Consider the following 24,518-nt stretch of genomic DNA (forward strand, 5'->3'; position numbering starts at 1 on the left):
AAATATTCCCAATCAGCGACATGCATAACAAACTGCTGTTCTGAGGCTCTTGGCTAAAAGGAAAGCGATGCACCTTTTGTAAATGCTTCAGGGCAGAGGTAGGCTCCGATCCCTTCTCGACAGTGCAAATTTAAAGCCGATTAAAAAAGGGCCTAAGTCAAATCTAAACTAGTAGTGACCGCTAGGCGCACATTGCAGAAGAATAATGCAAAGGAATTGCACTCGGTTTTTTCATCTCAACATGTGACAGGTCCACTACATGCAGTGCAGCAGGCGGAATCATATGCAATCCACCTCTGCAATTTTCTATGCACTGTGATTACCAGCGTGGGGGCAGCTTCAGCTAGATTATGTGAGCTATGCCTGGTTTTTGTCCCTATGTTTGCTTGAGACAACAGATCTTAGCTGAGGTTTGAGGTTTCCCATGGAGACAAGGATATTAACTACCTAATGTTTGCACCTTTCATAGAGGTTGTAGGCCATGATTGTGTTCTGCCATAGGGCTTGGAGGCTGCATATTCATATCTTTTCCTTATATAGCATAGGTTTCTTCTAATGCAGATGCTCCTATGAAATATGAAGCATCCATAAAGTTTTGGTAAAAAATTAATTGTTCTGAAAAGGTTGCACGAGTGAAATATGAACAATTGTCGTTATGAAAAGCTCACAGTCTGTCTGCTTATGTGAACGGATGTCGTTTGCAATTTACTTTTTTCATAATTATTTTCGGTTTAATATATATACATACACCAGTCAATTTTGCAACCAGCTAATCATAAGAAAACTGATAACTTCTTTTTTCTTCCAAAAAAAATTAAAAAGGAGAAAAAAAAACATTGGTATCCTCAAACACCCTGCAAGTAATCTCTCCTCTTTTTTCTGTTGATTGCTAGCAAAAGTTGCAAAGACAAGAAACCGACAAACGTTCACATAAATGAGAATTCAAAGAGTTAAATATATTAGTACTGGAAAACTAGATTTGTGCCTCGATACTTAACACATTACTTTTACAAACTTTTACATGTCAATTGCTATAGTCAATATTTGAATTATCTAAGTGGGCATCAAAGAACAACATTATCACAATATGTGATCACACTTCAACACGGTTTCATATAAAAAACTTCTTCCTTTCTCACAGAGGTCAGAACATACTGCTGAATGTAGTGTGTTTCAAGCATGCTTCTGATTGCACATACTGTTAGGTACCCTTGTTCATCATCTACAACCGAGTAAAACAACAAAAAGATGAGCTACTGTACCAATTGAGTCCACATCAAGGCCTTAGGCCTACTCGAAAAAGGTCAACGACCAAATTGCAACAAAGAATGATGCAAAAATAAAGAGAGGTATTTGAGGCCACCATTGTCTCAAGAAAGAATAATGCCATCTTATAAAGTCTCCAAATTCTCCTGCTGGTTGTAATTACAGGACCTCACCTGAAAATTCTCGAGTAAACCCGTTTCTGTACTTTCTTTCCCTTCTTAATTCTGTTGCATTTCTTTTATGTATTTGATTTGTGTCCTTTTTATTCAGTGTCAGCACTTTGAGGCATTTGAAAGCCTTTTAGGAAGGAAAAGGAAATTAAAGCGGATTTAGTGCTGAACATATACTCTGATCAACCTTGAATAATCCAGAACAAAAGTTGTTCCGTTTATCTGGCCTCTTCTGAGATGTGATAAATGTTCCTGCATGTGGCGGAAAAAATAAGATGACATCAAAAGCTAAAAAAATTATAATATTGTTACCTTCAAATCCAGCTTTTCACATGACCACACATATCATAAGGTTTCAAATATCGGATTTTATTCCATCATTGGGTGGAACCATTCTATGTGGGGAAAAAAAAAATTTGTCAGCATCCTGCGAGTTTATTTAATGATCAGCATGCCATGAGTTTCAAGCCCCAGAAAAGCCGCAGTTACAAGTTCATTCTGCTTGCAGTAACTCCATCTGGATGCACTGAATTAGCTGGGGAAAAAAAGAAAAGGAAAATTCCAACAGAATATGATGATGTGTATGAAACCGTCCTTTTCACACTTTTTTCACAAGGAACTATGCATGGCGCACATTTCCATTAACTACTATACCGTCAAGATCAAAGGGGAAAGGAATTTTATCTCATTTACCACTTAAGCTCCTCTAGTCATTTGAGGTGACAAAATGAAATTGCAAGCCCCCTTTGTAAATATATGTGTGTGCGGCATCCGAAGACACCACGAATTAATGCCTGAAAGTAACACGGCATGAAAGGAGAGGATGGCATTGTCACCATCATCCGGTTCAGCAAACGCCGCGGGAATTTCTCTCCTGTTCTTGGCGCCCTTCTTTTCGCTCCTATTTGCCACTACTCTGAATCGCTACAACACTAGCTGCTGGAAGGTTATGGAATAGGGGAGAATCCAGCAGGCACAACCTTTTCGCAGCCTCACTTTTCTTTTTATCGAAAACTCGGAGAATACCATATCCTGGCACAGGACGTCGGTTTCATGTACATCGAAGGAAAGCCCAGTACATACAGCGGCTGGAAAAGGAAGGGATGGGGTAGGTAGGAGGAGGAACATCGAACAGCTAGACAGCACTGCGCCATCTTGCTTGCAAAGGACGACCTGCAAGACACTTGAGGCTTGAGAAGTCGCCAAACCTAGTAAAGAATCTGATCTCCTTCATACTGACAGTTCTGCGCCCGGGTGTCGTGTCGGGCCGGTGTCGCCTTCGCCGCCGGTGATCTGCCACCAGCGGCGGAGCATGGGCGGAACATTGCTCTGACGCCTCCACATCATTACCCATTCACCCAGAGCATATTTTCAGTTAACGGGCAGCGAGTACGTCCCCTCTAGAGGCGGCGCGCTCCCAAATCCGGCGTCCTTGTCAGTTGGCATCACCGATCACCTCACCGGCGTAGAACCTTTGGCCTTTCTGAGATTTTCCGTAGAGCAGGGAATATTGCAGTGTAATTTGCGCGATCAAAAAAAATTTCTTTTCCGGGAGAATTCGATTTGTGTAGTGTAGGTAGCATAGGGTGTCTGACTGTGCATGAGATGATGTTGGTGCTGTTAAAAGGAAGGACTTGTAAGAGAGTGAGGTGGTGATTGGGAGTATGAAATGCACACAAGAGTAGCTCTCCTTTTGCAATGGCTGGGGGGCTGTAACCAGTTGAGCAGACAGGCCAATTAGCAACTCAAATCGGCTACTGCAGACACGAAAAAGTATTGCATTGTCGTTCAGATCACACATGATAAAAAAGAGGCCTTTTTTTGCGAGAATTGGAAAAGGTGATGGAAAGAACGGAAGAAAGATGAGCTGATTACCCGCCTTTCTCGCTATTCGCAAGCCTTCCCATTCGTCGAAACTGGAATTTTTTGCTACGCAATTCATGCTGGCACGTACGACAGGACGAGGAACAAGTGACACAGAACCTCTTCTTTTTCTGAATGTTGTGAGCTACAGTGTCTCTTGTGCTCAATAGTCAATTGTCGCATAGGTGCTGGTATCTTATTCCAATACGAGGGCTGCCTCCTGTACGTCCAATCTATGCTAACTGAGCTGGCATTTGGCTCTCTGGAAAGTTCATGTACGAGCGTACTTTGTATGATACATCTTCAACGTTCAACCAATGACAGAAATACATGACTACTTTCAGGTTGCATGTTTCAATTTTTTGGTTGATGCATAGACTATGACGATGCTAAACGGGCAGTTAACACGGGGCGCACTGCTGGTACAAAATTATGTATCATCTCATCTCAAGAATCGAAGATCAAACACACACCAAGAATGCAAATTGAACGGGGCAGCCTATGATCCAACTTGGCGTACCATTTCATTTCGCACAGATGAGATACGTACAGCAAAAGAGCTAGGGCAGGTCACAATGGATTTACCAGACCATGCCCACAGGCCTATGGCATCACTGCGCAGAGCGCACCAAACAGACTTAGCCGTGCTGCATGTAAAAGTTAGAACCAGTGATAGCACCATTTGTATCTATGGTTGGTACGATCAACAGCATGCATACCACAAGCTGTAGTCATTATATATTAGCACTTGGAAGATTAAAAAAAATGAAGACTGTCACAGAATAGCACAATTATTCAGATAGCAAAAATAACGAAACAATTATTAGTGGGGAAAAAATCTGTGATCGGTTACTCTCATACTCATAAAATCATTGATCACCAAACTGTCTTGAAACTAGTCAAAGATTTAGGAGGCCTTTTGTAAACTGCCTGCCACACTAAGCAAAGAAATAGGGCTGTTGCATGACTGATATAACATGTCCATCGCACCCGATGGGCAATTAGGTAACAAAAGAAAGCAAACTGATGCAGTCATCTTTTATTCGATGATGCTCTGAAAGAAATGCACAAGTCAAATCGCAAAAAACTTTTGTTTGGACAAAATCCCTAGGTGAAAACTACCACCTGCTTGATGGCCAAATGTCTATATTCATAAACAAGGACCCCGTAGAGCAGTTTGGTGCTAGGAAATAAGTATAATGAAATCATCTGCCTCATCAAATTCATTATTTTCAGAACCACGAGGCATCCTTAGTGATGTCCTTCATCGTCGTCATCATGACCATCTGGATCTCCACCATCACCAATGACCTTCAGCTGCACAAAGCAAGCAACACGAGATCAAAATGGCCCAGCAATGTGCAGACTGGCAATAAATTCATAATAAGCATAACAGCGATTTAGCAATTTAAATTACTAATTACCACAAAGTATTGCGAGCAGACTGGACACTCATGTGGCTCGTCTTTTTTCAACCAAAACCATACAACATCATGTTCATCCTCTGCAAGTTAAGAAGGTAAGGAAAGGTTAAAAAAACAAATAATTTGTTACACAATTGGTTCACACCTGCCACTTAGTGTAAATAAATGAAATGCCAAGGACAACACTGACTTACCTCCTTCACCACCAGGGCAACCGACTATCCGCTTGTTGTAGTAGGACTCAATGACAGCTGGTGCCTCCTGCAGTAGCAGCATTAAATGAAGCAATGAATAACATGGGGCAGAGTACATGAGAAAAATGTAAGAAACTCTCCCTGTTTAGATCCACTGTTAAAGGTAAGAAAGAAGATAGAACAGTGAAACTCTCTGTATTTGCATTCAATACCAGATTTACGCAATAAAGCAAAAAGCTAAGTTTATAATAGCTCATTAACTGTAAGGTGATAGCTTAAATGGTAAGCAACAAATATTATTGCTATGTCTATGAATTTTTTTATAGAACAAATATGTAAAAACTCAATAACAAAAACAACAGACAGATCATCCAAAAATAAAAAGGAAATCAAATGCAAGACATGGTACAGATATATCCTAGTTCTTTGATTCATGTTCGTCCTGAGAACACTGTGCAGATAAGAAATGTGTGTACAAATGCTACAGCTCATGTAGTGTGGACGTTAAATCAGTGCACTTGATGTCAAGAGTTACACAAGGCATTTGATAATACACGTAATATGAATCTAAGAATCTTGATATCAAGGCAGAGTTACATATCAAAACAAAAGCAACCATGATGCAGACTTACTTAAAAAATCATTTTAAAACTTATGTTAATGGTTAAAACTTTTACAATGCACTGTTGAATTATCAAGTTTTTAGTCTATATAGCATTTCAGAACAGAATCCATTCCGTATATCAGACTCCTATTGCAATACTACTTGAGCCAAAGAATTAGTGATACCAGACTATCAGTGTGTCCATTGGTTCTCTAGAACCAAGCAGGCTAATGACAACACTGTGAAGGTAGATATCTGCCATTCAAAAGTCATTTTGTTAAAAGTATAAACATACAATTGTTCTGAGCAAGTGCATCTCACGATTTGATCAGTTTGACATTATTGCCTTTCATGTCTGCATTGCAGCATGAGTATGCAACGAGCATATCCCACTGGCTATCCCAAAAACAGCTTGAAATGGGAAAGGGAACATATGCATGAATGTACAACAATAGTTTGAATCTGTCCAATTACTAACATAGATAGTGTATAGCCTCAAAATTTGAGCTGTATTGTTAGTCCGGTAGATATTAGGCAGGTTGCAGACGTAAAGGTAATATATGGTGTCTAATACATGGTAGTTTGAAAACAAACAGTAATCTATCTAATATGTGGAAAGAAACTTTCTGTGAAGCAGCCAAGCAGGCTTACAGCCTCCCAGAAACAGTCATAAAAGTAGCTATTCACGGCCAAGCAGGCTCACAGCCTCCTAGCTCTAGTCATAAAATTAGCTAGGAAATGTGAATGATTTGCATAACCGTGTGAAACAATACTAACAAATATTCAGCAGAAGACATGGTATGCTAGAGACACAACAAAAAAAAAAGATGAAACACCAGCCGCAAGATACTGCACATGACCCCAAAATTCTTAAAACAATGTAAGATAAGCAGGCTTGATGTTATTATCCAGGCATAGTACAATCAGACAACAAAGCATGAATACTGATAAACGAGGCACCAAGACACAACATCACATATTTTCCCAAATAATCAGGCCAACAGCTTACAGCACAACGCAAACATGATCACTTGCAAGTAATTTACCTAGATGTTATCAAATGTCAGAACCAGCCATTTCATTACAACACCAATACATGAAGCACCAAATGACTCAACAAACCTAAACATTGCTGCAATATATGATCCCGATCCAAGATTCAGATAACAGAAACAACGATCAAATCTATGGCGACCAACTCACCTTGGTACCGAAGGGGCCGACGGGGGCATCCATGTCAAAACGCTTCTTTCCCTGCAAAACCCAGACCAGATCGAGGAATCAGCACCCATTCGACCCAAATCGGACGTGCATTCCGCTCCAGCGGCCCCCCAACAGAGCCCCGAGAAAGGACCGGGCCATCTCACCTGGAGCTCGGCTTCCAGCTCCTCGCGCTCGAGCCCGGTGGCGATGGGCATGACGTCCTCCACCCTCGCCGGCTTGTCCCCTGCAGCACACCCACGCGGTCGCCGCCACTCGATCAGCGCCGGACGCCGCCAGGGAATCCAGATCCGGGGAGAGGGGATCCTTACCTGAGAGGAGCGGGCTGGTGCGGCGGAAGGCGGCGGCCGCCGACGAGAGCGGGGCGGCGCGGGCAGCAGAGGAGGCGGGCGCCGCGGGGGTGGAGGCGGCGGCGGCGGCGGCCCGGCGCAGGGCGGGGGCTAGGGTTTGGACGCGGCGCCACATGGTGGTGGGTGGGGCGGGGTCGGGCTCTCTCTCGACGGCGGCGGTGGCGGCGGCGGCGGAAATGGAGATCGGCTCGATGCGATTTGACCCGGAGATGGAGACGGCGAGGGGTGGAAATAGCCACTAGGGGACGGGGAGGGGCTTGCTCGGGCGGCGAGTCGGGGAGGGGTGGTGGTGGTGCGCGTCAAAATTCGTGCGCGGGTGTGATGGACGGACGGGATCGGGTCTGGGGCGCGTGCGCGGGACACGGGCGTGTGGCCGGGAGCGTGGCGAGGAGACGCTCGCGCGTGAGGTGGCACGTGTGGGAAGTTTGTTGATGGGGTTCGATGGACGGACGCGATTGGATGGGACGCTGGGCTGGGTTGCCAATTGGGAGTGCCAGCTGAGGCTGGATCATGGCACCACTGGAGGTCTAGCTGGGAAGCGCTTTTTTGTTCTTGGAAACGCAAATGAGTTTGGGACGTTTCACCGAATTTCTTAGTCTATTTTGCTTAATAGATTTGTGCTCAAGCTCAACAGCCTTCACTTTTGATTTTGAGGAGACAAAGTATTACACTGAGATGGAACAACCCTCAAACGTCTATAGCAAATTAATTTTTATGATACGTAACAAATATATATGTGTTCATGATAATGGTGTTCATACAAGTGCATTGAGCCCTCTATCATCCCATGTGAAAACAAATTTGATTGAATCTTTTATTTTCTTTCTACAAATAGAACAATTTGGAAATTGCATATGGGGTGTTTATACAGGGTGGATTAATTGGGTGATTTCATTTGCTATTTTGTCTAGTGCCAAAACACAGGCCAATAACCCTCATCCTTCTTCTTTGAGTTGTCAACAAAGATAAGTCCTTTTTTCTCTTGCCCATATTATTCTTACCTTACATTTTCCTTCTTTGTTCTCACCATAATTCGCTACTGGACCATTTGATCAATCGATAGGATAAAAATAATTGTTGCCAAGAGTAATCGTCATGAAAAGCCATTCACTCATGTTTCCTACAAGGCGAATAGCATTAACTATGTCTTGTGATTTCTTCTGTAGAGCTTGACCAAGTTGTTCAGTTATTTCAAAAATTTCCCTCATCATACATAGGACAAACACAAATTCAAAAGATGTCATGTACTTGAAAGAAGTATCTCCATCGGCACGGTTTGCACCAGCTGTTGAATCGGCAGCTAAATTTTGAAGAACTGAACTTACTGGATCGAACATGTCCATAAGGTTGGAAACAGAACCTAAGTGAGAACCCCATCTAGTCTCTCCTGGGCGTTTCAATGAGTGGATTTGATTTGCTCCTTGACCTGTCTCAAGCTCATCAATAGCTAGTAAGCGTGCAAGTTCAACCATTTGGGCATCATGGAGCTCGTCATGACGCTTCGATGATGAGTCAACAGTGTTTACAATAAAGACCAGGTGCTGAAAAAATTGGGTAACAGGAACCACATCCTTTGCTGCTGCGACAAGAGCAAGTTGCAGACGATATGCATAGCAATGGACATAATATGCATAAAAGGACATTCTCTCAGAAAAAGTGCTTGCAGTCCATTTAACTCCCCCCTCATATTGCTAGCACCGTCATAACCTTGGCCATGGAGGTCTAGATATCAAAGGAATACTTGGACAATACAGAACATGATTCCTCTTTTAGTGTCAATGCTTTGGTGTTCTTGACATGTATCAAGTCAAAGAAACGTTCTTGTAAAACACCATCTTTATCAACAAATCTGAAAACAAGTGCCATTTGCTCTCTTTTTGCCACATCACATGTTTCATCCACAAGAATAGAGAGCTTAGCATTGCCGATTTCCTCACGGATATGCTTTCTGACTTTCATTGCAAAAATACTCAATATCTCCTTTTGGATCTTAGGTGAGGTGTAGTTGCAAAATTTTGGAGCACTTTCTAAAACCACACTAGCAATTTCAGGATTGAACTCTGCAAGAAGTTGTATCATTTCAACAATGTTACCCCTGTTTTTTGACTGAGCTGTCTCATCATGACCTCTAAAAGCACACGACTGAGATATTAACCACTTAACAGCTGCAATTGATGTTCTCAGCCGTAAACGATTTTTTTCCTTCTTCCTGTCAGTTGCCACTTCAAAAATATTTTCTATGTGATTTGGTTGATTCAGTATAGCTTGACATTCTCTCACTGCATTGTTGTGATGTGAGCAAGGTGTAGATCCTACATGAACCAAGAATGCACACTTTTTCCCATCATTAACTTTCTTCCAACTGTCGAAACCTTGTGCTGTAAAGACATCCAAACCACCTCGCTTCTTTATATTTTTGCTGCAAAGGAAGCAGAAAAAACAGTATGCACGGCCTCTACTCACTGAGTATTCCAACCAAGAAGGAAATTCACTGAACCAAATGTAATTGAAATGGCGTTGATGCCCTTTGGGTCCAGAGGGCTTGTATTTCTTCAATAACGGCTGCATGGGACCTAACTGCAATTATGCTCGCTGGACTTGATCTCTCTGATCATTTGGGTATTGCCAAATTTGTGGACGCAATGCAGGATCTCTCTCTAAATATTCAATGCCTTGAAATATGACAGATTCATTTGTTTGAATTTCTTCTTCCTCTCTCCCTCCTGCTCCTACTTCTTCTGCATCTTCTTCTGCTGGTTCTGCTTCTGCTTCTGCTTGTTGGTTTTCTTCTTCCCTTGGGGGTTCTGTTGGAGCACGACAACGTCAAGCACTACGCATGCAGCGCAACAGACGCGCACGCCACCATCCGCTCGCTCCGCGGACTGCGTCGCCTCACGTCCAGCAGCTCCGCGTAGATAGCTAGGGATTAGTTATTCTCCTCACCTGTTGTACATGTATATAAACGAGCTCATCCAATCAATACAGATGCGGTTGGTTCAATCCCTTGTTACATGGTATCAGTTATCATCGGATCCTAATCTTCTGCTCTCTCCGCTGCCTCTCTCTATGCTCTGCTCTGCGCCGCCATGGCTTCCCCGGCGCACTCCAACGCTTCCTCCTCCAGCTCCTCCGGTGAACAAACTCCTGCTTTGCCTGCAGCCGCCTCGGTGTTGCAGACCGTCAACATCCGCTCCCATGTGCCCGTTCTTCTCGACATGGACGAGTCGAACTATAGCCAATGGCGCTGCCTGTTTGATTCGGTCCTCGGAAAATTTGGTCTTGAGGCTCATGTTCGCGCTCCTCCGCCCATGGCGCAACGCAACGCGGAGTGGCGCATGATTGATCACTGTGTGGTCAATTGGCTCCACACCTCCATCGCCCAGAACGTCTTCGACATCATCTACAAGCCTCGTGCGTCGGCGTTCACCGTCTGGTCCGACACTGAGGGTCTCTTCCGCGACACCGAGCTCCACCGCTCGGTCTACATCGAAGCCGAGTTCCGCAGCATCTCTCAGGGCGACATGAGTATCGCCCAGTACTGCTCCCGCCTGAAGCAACTCGCCGACAGCCTGCGCGACGTCGGCCAGCCGGTGTCCGAGCCCTCGCAGGTGCTGAACTTACTCCGTGGCCTCAACCCCAAGTACCGCCATGTCAATCCGGTGATCACATCCAAGTTCCCGCCGCACACCTTCACGAGCGCTCGCTCCTATCTGCTCCTCGAGGAGATCCAGCTCCAACACGACGCCAAGCAGCAAGCCGGCCACGCTTTGTACGCCGGCCACGGCCCCGCGTCTAGCTCCACCGACGGCTCCAACACACGCTTCAAGTCCAAGAACAAGAAGCGCGGCCGTGGCGGTGGCGCATCCGGCTCCGGTGGACCTTCCTCCGGCGGCCCGTCATCGACCAATGCCAGCGGCAGTGGCGGCGGCGGCCAAGCGTCGCAGCCTCGCCCCACAACTCCATGGGCCGCGGGCTACAACCCATGGACAGGCTACAACCCACGAACGGGAACGGTGACGCTCCGCTGTGATTGCCCTGGCGATCTCTACCCGCTGAGGCTTCCCCAACATCATGCATTCACTGCATCTTCCTCAGCATCGGTGGAATTGTGGCATCAACGGCTTGGTCACCCCGGCACAAGTTCCCTTTCTCAGGTTTTAAGATCTTTTGATTTTCAGTGTAATAAATCAGTACCACATTCATGCCATTCTTGCAAGATTGGCAAACATGTGCGGCTTCCCTTCACCCCACATATTTCCCTTTTCAACTTGTTCACAGTGATGTTTGGACCTCACCAATTCATAGCAACGCAGGGTTTAAATATTATGTCGTGCTTCTTGATGATTATACGCATTATATTTGGACCTTTCCCATGCCCCAAAAGTCTGAGGTCTTCTCTATCATTCACTCATTCTTCTCTTATGTCTGCACGCAATTTGGGCTCCCTATTCTTGCGCTGCAGACATACAATGGCAAAGAATTTGACTCTTATGCCTTGCGCCATCTCCTATCCGAATACGGCGCCGTTCTTCGTCTCTCCTGCCCCTATACGTCCCAGCAAAATGGAAAGGCCGAGCGCATATTACGTACGCTTAACGATTGTGTGCGAACTATGTTACTTCACTGTGCAGCTCCAACTTCTTTCTGGGCCGATTCGCTGCACACTACGACGTTCCTCCTAAACCACAGCTAACAAGCTCAGCCCGCGACCCACGGCGTGCATCCTCATCGGCTATCCGCGAGATCATCGTGGGTACAGGTGCTACGATCCCGCGACTCAACGCGTCTACACGTCTCGCCACGTTGTCTTCGACGAGCAGCACTTCCCGTTCCGCAACGTCAACGAACGCTCCTCTACAACGCCCACAGCTCCTCCTGGCGAGGACACGGTCGTTGTTCAGCTGCCGGTCCCCGCCGCGCCACCGGCTCCACACCACGCCTCCCCGAGCCCAACATCAGCGCCGGCATCCCCGAGTCCAGCACCAACTCCCTCGGCACCGCCCTCTCCTTCTGCTTCGGCACCCGGCACTTCATCCTCGACTCCGACGGCACCTGCCACCACTCCATCAACTTCGCCTACCGCTGCAGCGTCTGCCGTGCCGCATCCGATGACGACACGCGCTCGCGCGGGCATTGTCAAACCCAACCCCAAGTATGCTCTCACAGGGACTTCGCCGACCTTGTCGCCTACACCGACATCCGTTCGAGATGCCCTGAAGGATCCTAATTGGCGCGCCGCAATGGAACATGAGTTCACTGCTCTCCAGGCCAATCAAACCTGGACATTAGTGCCACGACCGCCCGGCGCACCCATCATCTCCGGCAAGTGGGTTTTCAAAACCAAGCTGCACTCTGATGGCTCCCTCGACCGGTATAAGGCTAGGTGGGTGGTCCGCGGCTTCAACCAACGCCCTGGCGTGGACTTTGGTGAAACGTTCTCGCCCGTGGTGAAGCCCGCGACCATCCGCACCGTGCTGACGCTGGTCGCTTCCCGCAATTGGCTTGCTCACCAACTTGACGTTTCCAATGCATTCCTGCACGGGAACATCAAGGAACGTGTTCTTTGCCAACAGCCAACGGGTTTTGAAGATCCTTCACGACCCAATGATGTGTGCCTTCTGTCACCCTCGTTGTACAGACTCTGGCAAGCACCTCGTATAATGGTTCACGCGCTTCGTCGAGCACATCACCAGCATCGGCTTCGTCCGGTCCCGTGCAGACTCCTCATTGTTCGTGCTTCGACAAGGCTCCTCCATGGCCTACCTTCTTCTATACGTGGATGACATGATCCTCTCCGCTTCTTCATCGGCACTTCTCCAGCGCGTTGTCGCCAAGCTCAAGACAGCTTTCGCCATCAAGGACATGGGACCACTCAAGTACTTCCTCGGCATCGAAGTACACCGTTCCTCGACCGGCTTCTTCGTGAGTCAAGCCAAGTACGTCGACGATGTCCTCGATCGAGCCGGCATGTCGAACTGCAAAGCTGCCTCTACACCGGCGGAAACCAAGTCCAAGGTCTCGTCATCCGACGGTAAGCTTCTTCACAATCCCAGCTGGTACAGAAGCATGCCTGGAGCTTTGCAGTACTTAACCCTGACGCGGCCCGACATCGCGTACTCGGTGCAACAAATTTGCCTCCACATGCATGCTCCGCGCGACGCCCACGCCACCTTGCTGAAACGCATCATGCACTACGTCAAGGGAACATCTATCTACCTTCGGCCTTTATCTCAGCACCACTTCATCGTCGGCACTCACCACCTACAACGACGCCGACTGGGGCCGCTGTCCTGACACCAGGCGCTCCACCTTAGGATTTTGCGTCTTCCTCGGTGATTCGTTGATCCGGTGGTCGTCAAAGCGCCAAACCATGGTGTCACGTTCCAGCACGGAGGCCGAGTACCGTGGCGTGGCGAACGCGGTCGCCGAGTGCACCTGGATCCGTCAACTCCTTAGTGAGCTACACTGTGACATCCACGGGCGACCATCGCTTACTGTGACAACGTGTCAAGTGTCTATATGTCCAAGAATCCGGTGCATCAAAAGAGAACCAAACACATTGAGCTCGACATCCATTTCGTCCGGTAGAAAGTGGCTCTCGGCGAGCTGAGAGTTCTGCAGATTCCCAGCGCCAGTCAGTTCGCTGATGTCTTCACCAAGGGGCTCCCCACGTCCATGTTCAACGAGTTCCGCTCCAGTCTCTGTGTCGGTACACGATCGGCTGAGACTGCGGGGAGTGTTGGAGCACGACTACGTCAAGCACTACGTATGCAGCGCAACAGACGCGCACGCCACCATCCGCTCGCTCCGCGGACTGCGTCGCCTCACGTCCAGCAGCTCCGCGTAGATAGCTAGGGATCAGTTATTCTCCTCACCTGTTGTACATGTATATAAACGAGATCATCCAATCAATACAGATGCGGTTGGTTTAATCCCCTTGTTACAGGTTCCAATCCTAACTGACCTCCTGCTGTTCCTTCTTGTTCTTCTTGTCTTTGAGGTTCCAATCCAGGTAACCCAAGTGCGAGAGGACAATCAAATAGGTCTTCCCCTTCCCCAACAACCTGTTCATCTCTTTTTCTTTTGTAAAATGAATGGAGAGTTTTCAGTTGAACCATTGCTACCTGATTCAGACATTCAACAATCACATCTACTCAATTAATTGTTAACTTGGCAATATCGGACTTATAAAGAAACTAGGGCAAAAGATTGGGGATTGCAAAAATCACCTGCAGGCTGCAACCAAGTTCCAGGAGCTTCCTGCAGTCGAGTGTGACCCTTGATGGCTTGATCTGTTTACCTGCGATAGGATGATGGCGAGCGTGCAGGCGCAGCTGCGGTGGCCGCCTGGCCGGAGCGCGCGGAGTGAAGCCCCGCCGCCGCCGCCCGCTGCGACACACGACTGCTGGCTTCGGCCACGGTTGCTTGCGTGTGTCGATGGGCTTCGCTAGTTAGCTTGTTCGTTTCAGCGCTGAGCATGGGACATCGTGGGCTACTGGGCTGGTAATTTTTACGGGCTGCAGAGACATAGTTTGAAAATTTCTTTTGGGTAGTGGGAGCCCAGTTTCGCCCTCAATGTGGTCCGCCAGTGATTGCCATCACAATTTCCATATCCTAAACCTAGCTATCAAAAGGTACTAGTACAAGCAAGTCGATAACTCACTCACTCGAGAGTAAGGAGTGACCATTTTTTAAGGAAGAAATGGAGGCAAACATCTTGATATTCTTTTAGCAACTTTACCATGTCCGAAAATTCTCATGTATGCAGTGGGACCTAACATATTTATTTAGATTGTAGACGTGGTGAACTATAATAAGAAATATATTTTATTATATCAAGAGGATTCTACATAAATGAATTTGTTCAAATACATAAAATCTTGACTAACTTAGGTATGTGCCATCGTATGGATTTCTGCTGTGCTAGATTTTTACCTTATCTTTCGCACAATAAAGCATGGGGTTCAATTATAACCTCAGTTGGGTTTCCCCTTCTTATTTTTTATATCTATCAAAGTGTGACTAGCATAGATATTTTTACATCTTTTAGATTTATGTGTAGTGCTAGTGGATTTTTCCATAGCATTTCCCCTTAATGTTGTATGTTTATGTATGGGTATAAATCTAGTAGTGCTATCCTTATATTATAATGTATTTTTTTATATGAAATCTGCAGTGCATTGGTTCTAAATTGTAGGTTGTTTTGATAAATATAGATACATAGTTTTTGCTATATATATTTAAATATACATTTTGTCTAAATATATAGTTAGATTTGATAAAATAACCTATAATATAATTTAGAGTTTCACCGAAATTAAAATTTTCAGTGGGAGTGATAAATTTCGATACCCGAAGAAAATTTGTCGGGGTTTAACAGCCGCGCATTCACAGAGTTGACCGGTGACCACTCAGTTCATCAGCTCGGAGCTGTATGTGCCGCAGCCCGCCGCCGCGGACTCTGCTCGGCCGTCGGGGGTGATGGAGGCGCCGGCACCATGGAGAGTGCTCGAGTTCTACAGCGGCATCGGTGGCATGGTCGTATCGGGCACCCTGCTCTCGACCCCTATTCTCCGCATCACCTATCTAATCTAGCGGCGGCTAGGGTTTCGGCGCCTTACTTAATTTGCTCGCAGAGGTACTCGCTGATGGCGTCGGGCGCGCGGGCGGAGGTGGTGGAGGCCTTCGACATCAACGACGTCGCCAACGACGTATACGAGCACAACTTCGGCCACCGCCCCTGCCAGGTACCCTCCGCTTTGACCCCAAAATTGTAGGTGGTTTCGCAATCCTGAAACCAATTCGAAATGTTCTGCGCGGTGCAACGGTATCGATTAATTGTAGCGTAGATTTATCCTAGACCTAAAGCAAAAAATTGCAGTTGTGATGATCACTTGAAGATTCAGAACCTTGGCTATGCAGCCTGATTTACCGCGACCATAATTTGCTGATGTGTATGCATATTGATATTTCGGTAAAAAGTTATCTGTAGCTATGGCCAAGTTGAGTTCAATCAAGGATGCCTTTCTTCATTGCTTGCCCATAGCTTGATGAATTAAGGCGAGTTTTATTAACTCAAGGGAATAGTGGGGAGGTCACATGTATTTCTCATTTTCTGTAGAGTTATGCACTTGGGGCATGTACCTGTGTCCTCCCTTCATGAACGACATTAGCATCTTACTCAAACACTGTTTTTTATGTTTTAGTTTGATTTGTGAATGAACTGAACTATGATATGATTATTAACCATGGATCATTCTCGAACAACAGGGGAACATTCAAACGCTCACTGCTAGTGACCTAGACAAATACAAGGCACATGCATGGCTTCTTTCTCCTCCATGTCAGCCATACACACGGCAAGGTTTCCTTCTCCAGAAGATTTATTGTAGCACTATCTGCTCCTCTTCAATTTTGATCCATAGATAAACCATCATATAGGGCTTCAGAAGCATTCAGCTGATGCTCGTGCGTTCTCGTTCATCAAGATTCTTAACCTCATGCAAAACATGAGCTACCCTCCACAAATGTTATTTGTGGAAAATGTAGTAGGATTTGAGGTTGGTATAAACTTTATTTGAAATTTTATTTTTGGTTTTAATACTTCAGTAGTTCAGCCTCTTAACAGTGTATGGATCTTATTTGTCAACGCCAGGTGTCTGATACACATGACCAGTTGCTGGAGGTCCTTTCAAGTCTAAATTTTAACTTACAAGAATTCATCCTAAGCCCATTACAGTTTGGTGTCCCATATTCTAGACCTCGCTACTTTTGTTTGGTAAGAACTTTTGAGTATTTTGGCATGTCTAGATTTTGTCTCACTGTTATGGCATTCTGGCAGCCCTTGTTTTTATTTTTATTTGCTTATCGCTTTTTAAACTCTCTATTACCTGGGGAAGTCCAGGGAATGTGTTATGTAGGGTTGTTAAAATATGATACTTTTCCAAGCATGTTGACAAAGGCATAATTACTGCAAATGTATCTGTTTCTGTCAGAAACGAGAAACTGTGTCTTTATGGTGCATTTTATGAAAAATCCACTGGATTGTGTAAAGCAATTCTGTGACTACCTGCCAATTTTGCCTCGACAGGCAAAACGAGAACCTATGCAATTTCAAAATGCATCAGTCAACAATAAGTTGCTCCGTACACCTATGTGCCTAAGCCAGACAGTGAACAGTACATCACAGGATAGTGACCACCAAACTGAAGAAGAGCAGGATCCAGTATGTAAACCAGTAAAAGACTTTCTTGGTGAGTAGGAATGGTCACCTGCCAGTCTTGTCAGTATGTTAAGGTCTATGGTTTGTATTTAAATTGACATGATTTTATTTGAGGAAGCTGATTCACAGTTCTAACAACACTGCATTTTATGTAGTCAAGGAGGCTGATGGATGCATTCAAAATGGAACAATTTTGCAAGATTACATAGTCCCGCTAAACTTGATTGAGCGGTGGGGGAATGCTATGGGTATCCTTGGTTCTTTCTTGTACTAAAATACCTTCTTTTTTACTATTTTTATTGTTCCTTAAGTCGGGTTCTTTCTGTTTGTTACTTTGATGCTTTTTAGTTAACTTGTAATGATCAATGTGGTATTGTGATGACTCTTGACTATTTGCAAGATATTGTATACCCTGAATCCAAGCGGTGCTGTTGTTTCACTAAAAGCTACTATCGCTATGTGAAGGGGACAGGCTCCTTGCTGGCTACATCTGAAGTAAGACTCACCCTCAACACTCTTCTCTTTGTGTTTATGTTTGACTCGTTTATACATCCTCTGATTTTGCCTCTTTAATTCTGAGTTCTGATGAGTTCTACATTTTCATAAATGATAACCCACATCAAATACTAGAACCTCAAATGGGTTCCTGAAGAGAAGCTTCCAATTTCTTCACTGAAGGAGTTACGCCTACGGTTTTTCACCCCTCGGGAGGTAGCTGCTTTTTCACATTCTGTATATTTACATCCTTCCACTGGCTATCATTTAGCATGTGTTATTCATAAATTCTGAGGTCGCCAGTTTCCATTTGTTTTTTCCAGGTCGCCAATTTCCATTCCTTCCCTTCAAGCTTCTGGTTCCCGGATCACATAAGCTTTAGGCAACAGTGAGTTTGTGTTCTGCTATACATTCCTGATTTGCTTCAGTGAACTTGTAGAGCATAAGGGTCCGTTTGATTTGGCTTTTGGACGTGCTGTGGCTTTCTAAAAAGTCAAAAGCCAACCAAACACCTGGGCTGTGGCCTTGCTTCTTTTTCAAAAGCAGCTTTTCTCCAATGCAAATCTCACAGCACCCTGGGAGCTGCTTTCATCGGCTGTGGGGGTATGTTTTCGCTAAAATTACCCACTGCCACTGGTTAAGGGCATACCGGTTCGCGTCTTTTTTTCATCTTTCCCCCTCCCCTCCACCCGAGTCCCCCGCTCGCGGCGTCGCCTCCCACCTCGTGACTCCCAACTCGCTACGGCGCGCCTCTCCCCGCTGCTCAGCACCGGCTCCAGGCCGCCTGCCGGCTGGGCCGCCTATCCCCTGCCTGGATCCGGCCTTCCCCTGCCCGGATTCGTCCGTTTCCCTGCCGAGCGGGCGCATGCAGCCCCGCTCCCGCCGGCTAGGGTTGCAGGGCTGGCGTCTGGGAAGGCCACGCAGGCGGCCTGGAAGGAGCAGAGGAGGAGGCCTCACCTCCTCGCGCGAGCTCCCAGCAGGAGCAGCCGAGCGCGCGAGCTCCCAGTAGGGGTGGTGGCGCGTGCTCCCCCGTGCCTGGAGGAGGAGGCGACCGTGGAGGAGGCTCGCGCCGCGTTCCTTCGACCGCGACGGCGACGGGTTCATCGACGCCGCGGAGCTCCGGGCTGTGCTCGGGTCGCTAGGGTTCGGCACCGCCTTCAACCGCGACGGCGACGAGTTCATCGACAGATACAAGGATCATGAAAGCAGTTCAACTCAAAATCTATAGATGTGGATACATGATTTTTTTAATAGCCTTTTTACGTTTCTTCAAAAGCTACAAGGATCATCTGAAAGCAATTCAACTCAATTGCAGGAGAAAGAACACCAAGATTACGATTATAGAATGCAAAATATTGGTCAAGAGAGCACATAGGATGCTCAATGGTTAAGAGAATTTACAAAGAGTTTTTAAAGATTGGGACCATATGTTAATGGTGGATGCAAAATCTAAACAAATTAAAATTTTCTTTCTAAAATAGTTATTTACACATATCAATCTATGAACAGTACAGTATTTTAAGATAATTTTGCATATAAACTGTCTTTCAGGACTTCAGCGCCATTACAGGCATTTCGTACCAAAGCCACACAGTCACAACCAATTCAACCAAATGGCTTTCAGCTTTTTCACACAGCTCGCAGTCCACAACAGCTTTTTGCATAGGGCTTTCAGCTTTTTCACAGCTCGCAGCCCACAACAGCTTTTTTCATAGCTGACAGCCCACAACAGTTTTTTTCACAGCCACAACCCCACCAAACAGTCCCTAAGAACTACAATCGATATAAGAACATGAATGATAAATCTATTTGTTTAGTAACAAATATAGGTCACTATCCGAATGGCTTATGATTACAACCTGCCAGATAACTTGTGAAATTCACATTTTGCAGGTATGCTATGTTGGGCAACAGTCTGAGTGTAGCAGTTGTGGGTCCTTTGCTGCGCTATCTGTTTGCTGAGGCATAGAGAAGCCCACCAGTCAGCTGGTGATGTTAACCTGACACAAACACTTTGGCTGCTCGCTGCTGTGGTCAAAATTTTTCATAATTTAAGCAAGGTTGGTAACTAAGTATGATATGTTCTTCTCCACTTCTCTGTGGGTTTAGATGTGTTGGTCTTCTCCACTTTCTGAACCTGATTGCTTCAGTACAACCATGCTCATTTGAACGATTCTCACACTGCAATGCAACTTGTTAGGTTTTGGGATGTTTGGTTAGTGGTAACATTTTGAAAAGGAGGCTGCTACCCGCAAAGGCGCAACATGTATCACTGAAACTCTGGTGGATCTAACCTACAAGAGAAGCTGTTTCTGCATTGCCTTCCCCCCATGCGCACGTCGTCATGTTGAATACTTGAATGATGGTTGGAATTGTGACATGTGATCCATTGATGTGTACTTGATGAGGTTATTGTAATGATTGTGGATCTGAGCACAAGGAACTTCCACTGAATCCTGTAGCCAATTATTAATAGCGAATAGATTTACCCTTTTTTTTCAAGTTCTCTGCAAGTCCTAAGTTTCACCATATGCATCATCAGTATCCTGTATTCACCACAGCTGTAGAACCAACCACTGAGCAAACTGCGGCTCAATGTACTAGCATACTAGCGATTGCTTCTTCAGTTCTGCTAATAGACGGAATGCTAGATTGCGACTTCGAATGATGATGCAGGCATGCGGATCATGCCAGCAGGTGAGAGCCAGATTCAACTGAGATGCACCTGTGCCTTTGGCTAGGAAAAAGTTTCATACTACCTCCTTCATAGCCTCAAAAAAAACCCTCTATATATTTTATGACGTTTAGGACAAACAAATTACTAATTCAGAAAGAACGGAGGTATAGTATGAAACAGTACGCTTTCTATAGCAATTTGTTAAATCCTTAGAATTCTGATGAGATTGAACAAGAAATGAATCATCGCGAATGGGGAGATTTTCGGAATGTAAAACAGTACAAAACCAAATCTTAGGAGCTGACTTGACTCCTCTCCTGGGATTCCATTGAACCCTGGAACCCCTTCCGCGCCACCATGCGCCCATCACGGCTCCGCGCCGCCGCCGCCTCGCCGCCGCTCCCACGGCGCCGCCTATGCACCGACGCTGCAGCCACCACCTCCTCCGCGGCATCTCCCTCTCCTTCCCCGCCGCAGCAGTGCGCCGCCCAGCCCTTCTCCCCTCTATTCGCCAGACCCCTCGCCGCCCGTGGCCCTGCCGTCGCCGATGACCTCGCCTCCTCCCTCCGCGCGCTCCTCGCCTCCTCGCCCACCCACCCGCGCGCCTTCCCGCTCCTCCGGTCCGCCGCGCTGCAGACGCCCCTCCCACCGGACGCGCTCGTCGACGCCGTCCTCTCCGCCGCGGGCGCCGGCTCTCCGGCCGCGGCCGCGCTCCTCAGCAGCCTCCTCGCCTGGCTCTCCCGTGTCGCCCGCGACTGCTCGGCAGCCACGGCCGCGTACGCCCGCATGGTCGCCCGGGGCGTCGTTCCGGACGCCAAGTCCCGCACCGACCTGCTCGTCGTCATGGCGCGGGGCGCGTCGGCCGCGGACGCGCTCGCGCTGTTCGACGAGATGCGGAGCAAGGGGTACCACGCCGACGCTATGATGTACGACGCCGTCATGCGGGCCTGCGTCAGGGGAGGGATGCACGGGGACGCCGTCAGGCTGTTCGACGAAATGGCCAGCGCCGGGGTCAAGCCCGACGAGTGCGTGTATTCTCTCGCAATCGCAGCCTTGTGCAGGCTGCGCGATGCGGACAGGGCGCTCCAGGTGCTGGGGGAGATGAGGGAGGCAGGCATCAGGCCATGGGGCTACACGTACAATTACGTGGTGGATGCGCTCGTGAAGGCAGGGATGACAGATAAGGCATACGAGCTATGCCGACAGATGATAGAGCAGGGATTGTTGTCAAGCGCATATGAGTTCAATTTGGTGATCAAAGGTCTCTTGAGAGACAAACGGTGGGAGGATGCCACCAGCTTGCTTGAGGTTGTGGTTGATACTGGGGTACTGGATGTCTACACATACAATTGTCTAATTCATTGGCTCTGTCAGCATCACAAACTCCGAGAGGCACTCAACTTATGGGATAAGATGAACGAAAAAGGAGTAAAACCATCTATTATGACATACCACAGCTTGCTTCTGGGTTACTGTGAGAAGGGACGCATGGATGAAGCACTCACGTTATACTCTGAGATGCCTGGGAAAGGATTCACACCTAATGAAGTCACTTACGCAACTCTGATGAAAGGTTACATCAAGAAGAACTCTTTTGACAAGGCCTACGCCCTCCTCGATGAAATGCATCAGCATGGGGTTTCTTGCAACGACTATATATATAACATTCTCATAAATGGACTTTGCATGGTCAATCGTGTTTCTGAAGTTGATGAAATGTTGAAGAGATTTATAAGTAAAGGTTTTGTTCCAACCGTAATGACATACAATAGTATCATCAATGGTTTTGTGAAAGCTGGTATGATGGGCTCAGCATTCGCTATGTATCAGCAGATGTGTGGCAACGGTTTAACTCCCAACATAGTAACATATACCAGTTTTATTGATGGTTATTGTAGGACAGACTGCTGTGATCTGGCAGTGAAGCTGCTCAATGACATGAGGCGCAAAGGCATTCGACCTGACATTGCTGCATACAATGCTTTCATAAATGGGTTCTGCAAACAGGGGAATATGTCACATGCACTCCAGTTTTTTGTTCTTCTATTGAAAGATGGTTTAAAACCAAATGTTACTGTCTACACTAGTTTTATTACAGGGTACAAGAATTTGAAAATGATGGAAGAAGCTTCCAGGTTCTATTATAGCATGCTCAAAGAAGGAATTGTTGCTGACACGGCAACCTATACAACCTTAATTGATGGGTTCTCAAAAGCTGGCAATGTAGCCTTTGCTTTGGACCTGTACTCAGAGATGTTGGCCACTGGCAATATTCCTGATGATAAAACTTTCACAGCATTAATACATGGCCTTTGCCGAAGTGGAGACATTGATGGTGCTAAGAAGTTATTGGACGAGACGAGAAGATTAGATGTAGATCCAAATATTTTTACTTATAACATGCTGATAAATGCATACATCCGTGATGGTAAGCTGCAAGAGGCATTCCAATTGCATGATGAAATGCTGAACAGCGGAGTTGTGCCTGATGATACTACATATGATATGCTAGTTGGCTTGAAACCTGTGGAAGCAAGTCCCGCGGATGCAGAAAATCCTGTTTTAAATTCTGCCAGTTAAAGTATAGAGAACCTTAACTCGAGGCTTGAGCAGATTGAAATTTCCATTGTATGACATTGTTGAGATTGGAAATTTGCACTGTAAATAAAATGGAGTTTTGACAATGTCATATGGAAGCGAAGGTAAGAAGTGGAACATGAATGTAACTGATATTTTTTCATTTTTTGATTTCTACACCACTGTTGATTCTTTACAATAATTTCCACTCCAACATTCCTCTGTCTTTTATCTGTCATAATTACCCTTTTCCAATATTTTTCTTAGTTTTTCTTTTTTATCAAAACTTTCAGGTTCAGTCTTTGGTTGCAAGGTCCAACTGATACTATGTGTACCTTGTGGATGTTCTGAATTCAAACACTTAGTTGTTGGATCTGACCTGAATAGTCAGTGTGTGCCCTATCAAAATCTGTAATAGCCCTGGTACCCACGACCTTTACATTTCAGTATATTAGATATATGTGTGGTATTGCTTGTTGCAATGGCTTATAATTGTTCCTACATAAACTGGATCAGATCAATGCCAAATAGAGCCGGGGTGATTAGTTATAATAGACCAGTTAGATTAGACAAGATTGGTGTAAGTAGATTTATCATGAAAAATACTTCCATAATATATAACTATTTCTATTTGAAATTGTATATTTTTATAGATATTGTTAGCCAAAGTCTTATATGGGAGACCTGATCTCCTAATGGATCCGGCGAACTATTTCGTAAGGTATTAACTTGTTTCCTTAGGCATTTAGCACAATCACCTGATGTTTACTTGGGCTTTAGCACCCCAACAACTGAGATAGGAGTACTTCACCCTCCAAAATTTGAAACCTTTCCATGGGGATGTGTTTCCATGCCTTGAAGGTAGAGGTTCGAGTCCTGGGGGTGCACAATAGCCAGTTTTGTTTCCCCGCAGGTACGATAATAAGGAATTCCCCAGGCATGGATTATTACTAAAGGGTTAAAAATGAATTGTTTCCTTAGCATAACAAGACTATTTTGGTAACTGGGTTCAAACCAAATTCAACCACGGCTGTGAAAAAATCGCCCTGGGTCAGAAAAATTGGAAGTTTGAAACTTTTTAATCCAACCATTACACAGATGGAATTCAGTCAAAAGGGATATTTTTTGTACCATCATTGGAGCCATGTTTTTGAAGGAGACCATTTTAACGTCTTTTCAGGTAGATTTATTCATAATGTTCTCTCTGCTATCCAGGTAAACAGTTGGTCTATATAACTGGTGTGATAGCCATATACCTTGTTTATCTCTTATTGCTGAGTGTTTTTTATTTTTCTTCTCTTCTGGAGAGACTTTGCCTCTCCCAATCTTTGTATCTCTTTTCTTTTATATATATATATATATATATATATATATATATATATATATCTACTTACCGCAGTAGTGATATTTCTTCTCTACTTACCGCATTCCCTTACTCTTTTCGTTCAGGAAAAA

At 45.7% G+C, this 24,518-nt stretch overlaps 3 protein-coding genes across 3 annotated transcripts; 2 read left to right on the forward strand and 1 right to left on the reverse strand.

Annotated features, from left to right (window-relative positions):
• Nucleotides 1-4,139: 4,139 nt before the first annotated feature.
• LOC112895676 (putative cytochrome c oxidase subunit 5b-like) lies at nucleotides 4,140-7,371 on the reverse strand. The gene is made up of 6 exons (XM_025963657.1): nucleotides 7,054-7,371; nucleotides 6,889-6,968; nucleotides 6,725-6,775; nucleotides 4,918-4,984; nucleotides 4,724-4,803; nucleotides 4,140-4,616 (listed from the first exon to the last, which is right to left on the reverse strand). The coding sequence occupies exons 1-6, from the start codon at nucleotides 7,205-7,207 to the stop codon at nucleotides 4,551-4,553; spliced, it is 498 nt and encodes a 165-aa protein (XP_025819442.1). The 5' UTR covers nucleotides 7,208-7,371; the 3' UTR covers nucleotides 4,140-4,550.
• Nucleotides 7,372-15,475: 8,104 nt separating this feature from the next.
• On the forward strand, nucleotides 15,476-20,311 carry LOC112894919 (tRNA (cytosine(38)-C(5))-methyltransferase). Its single transcript, XM_025962764.1, has 12 exons — nucleotides 15,476-15,630; nucleotides 15,729-15,839; nucleotides 16,363-16,456; nucleotides 16,534-16,652; nucleotides 16,748-16,870; nucleotides 17,183-17,345; nucleotides 17,470-17,562; nucleotides 17,715-17,809; nucleotides 17,945-18,025; nucleotides 18,133-18,197; nucleotides 19,703-19,869; nucleotides 20,010-20,311. The coding sequence occupies exons 1-11, from the start codon at nucleotides 15,574-15,576 to the stop codon at nucleotides 19,776-19,778; spliced, it is 1,077 nt and encodes a 358-aa protein (XP_025818549.1). The 5' UTR covers nucleotides 15,476-15,573; the 3' UTR covers nucleotides 19,779-19,869; nucleotides 20,010-20,311.
• A 467-nt stretch (nucleotides 20,312-20,778) lies between these two features.
• On the forward strand, nucleotides 20,779-23,478 carry LOC112895749 (pentatricopeptide repeat-containing protein At3g54980, mitochondrial-like). Its single transcript, XM_025963742.1, has 2 exons — nucleotides 20,779-23,188; nucleotides 23,357-23,478. Exon 1 carries the CDS (start codon nucleotides 20,844-20,846, stop codon nucleotides 23,064-23,066), a length of 2,223 nt encoding a protein of 740 aa, XP_025819527.1. The 5' UTR covers nucleotides 20,779-20,843; the 3' UTR covers nucleotides 23,067-23,188; nucleotides 23,357-23,478.
• The last annotated feature ends 1,040 nt before the right edge of the window (nucleotides 23,479-24,518 follow it).

Source organism: Panicum hallii, chromosome 5 (genome assembly GCF_002211085.1).
Source record: "Panicum hallii strain FIL2 chromosome 5, PHallii_v3.1, whole genome shotgun sequence".
Classification (NCBI taxonomy): Eukaryota; Viridiplantae; Streptophyta; class Magnoliopsida; order Poales; family Poaceae; genus Panicum; species Panicum hallii.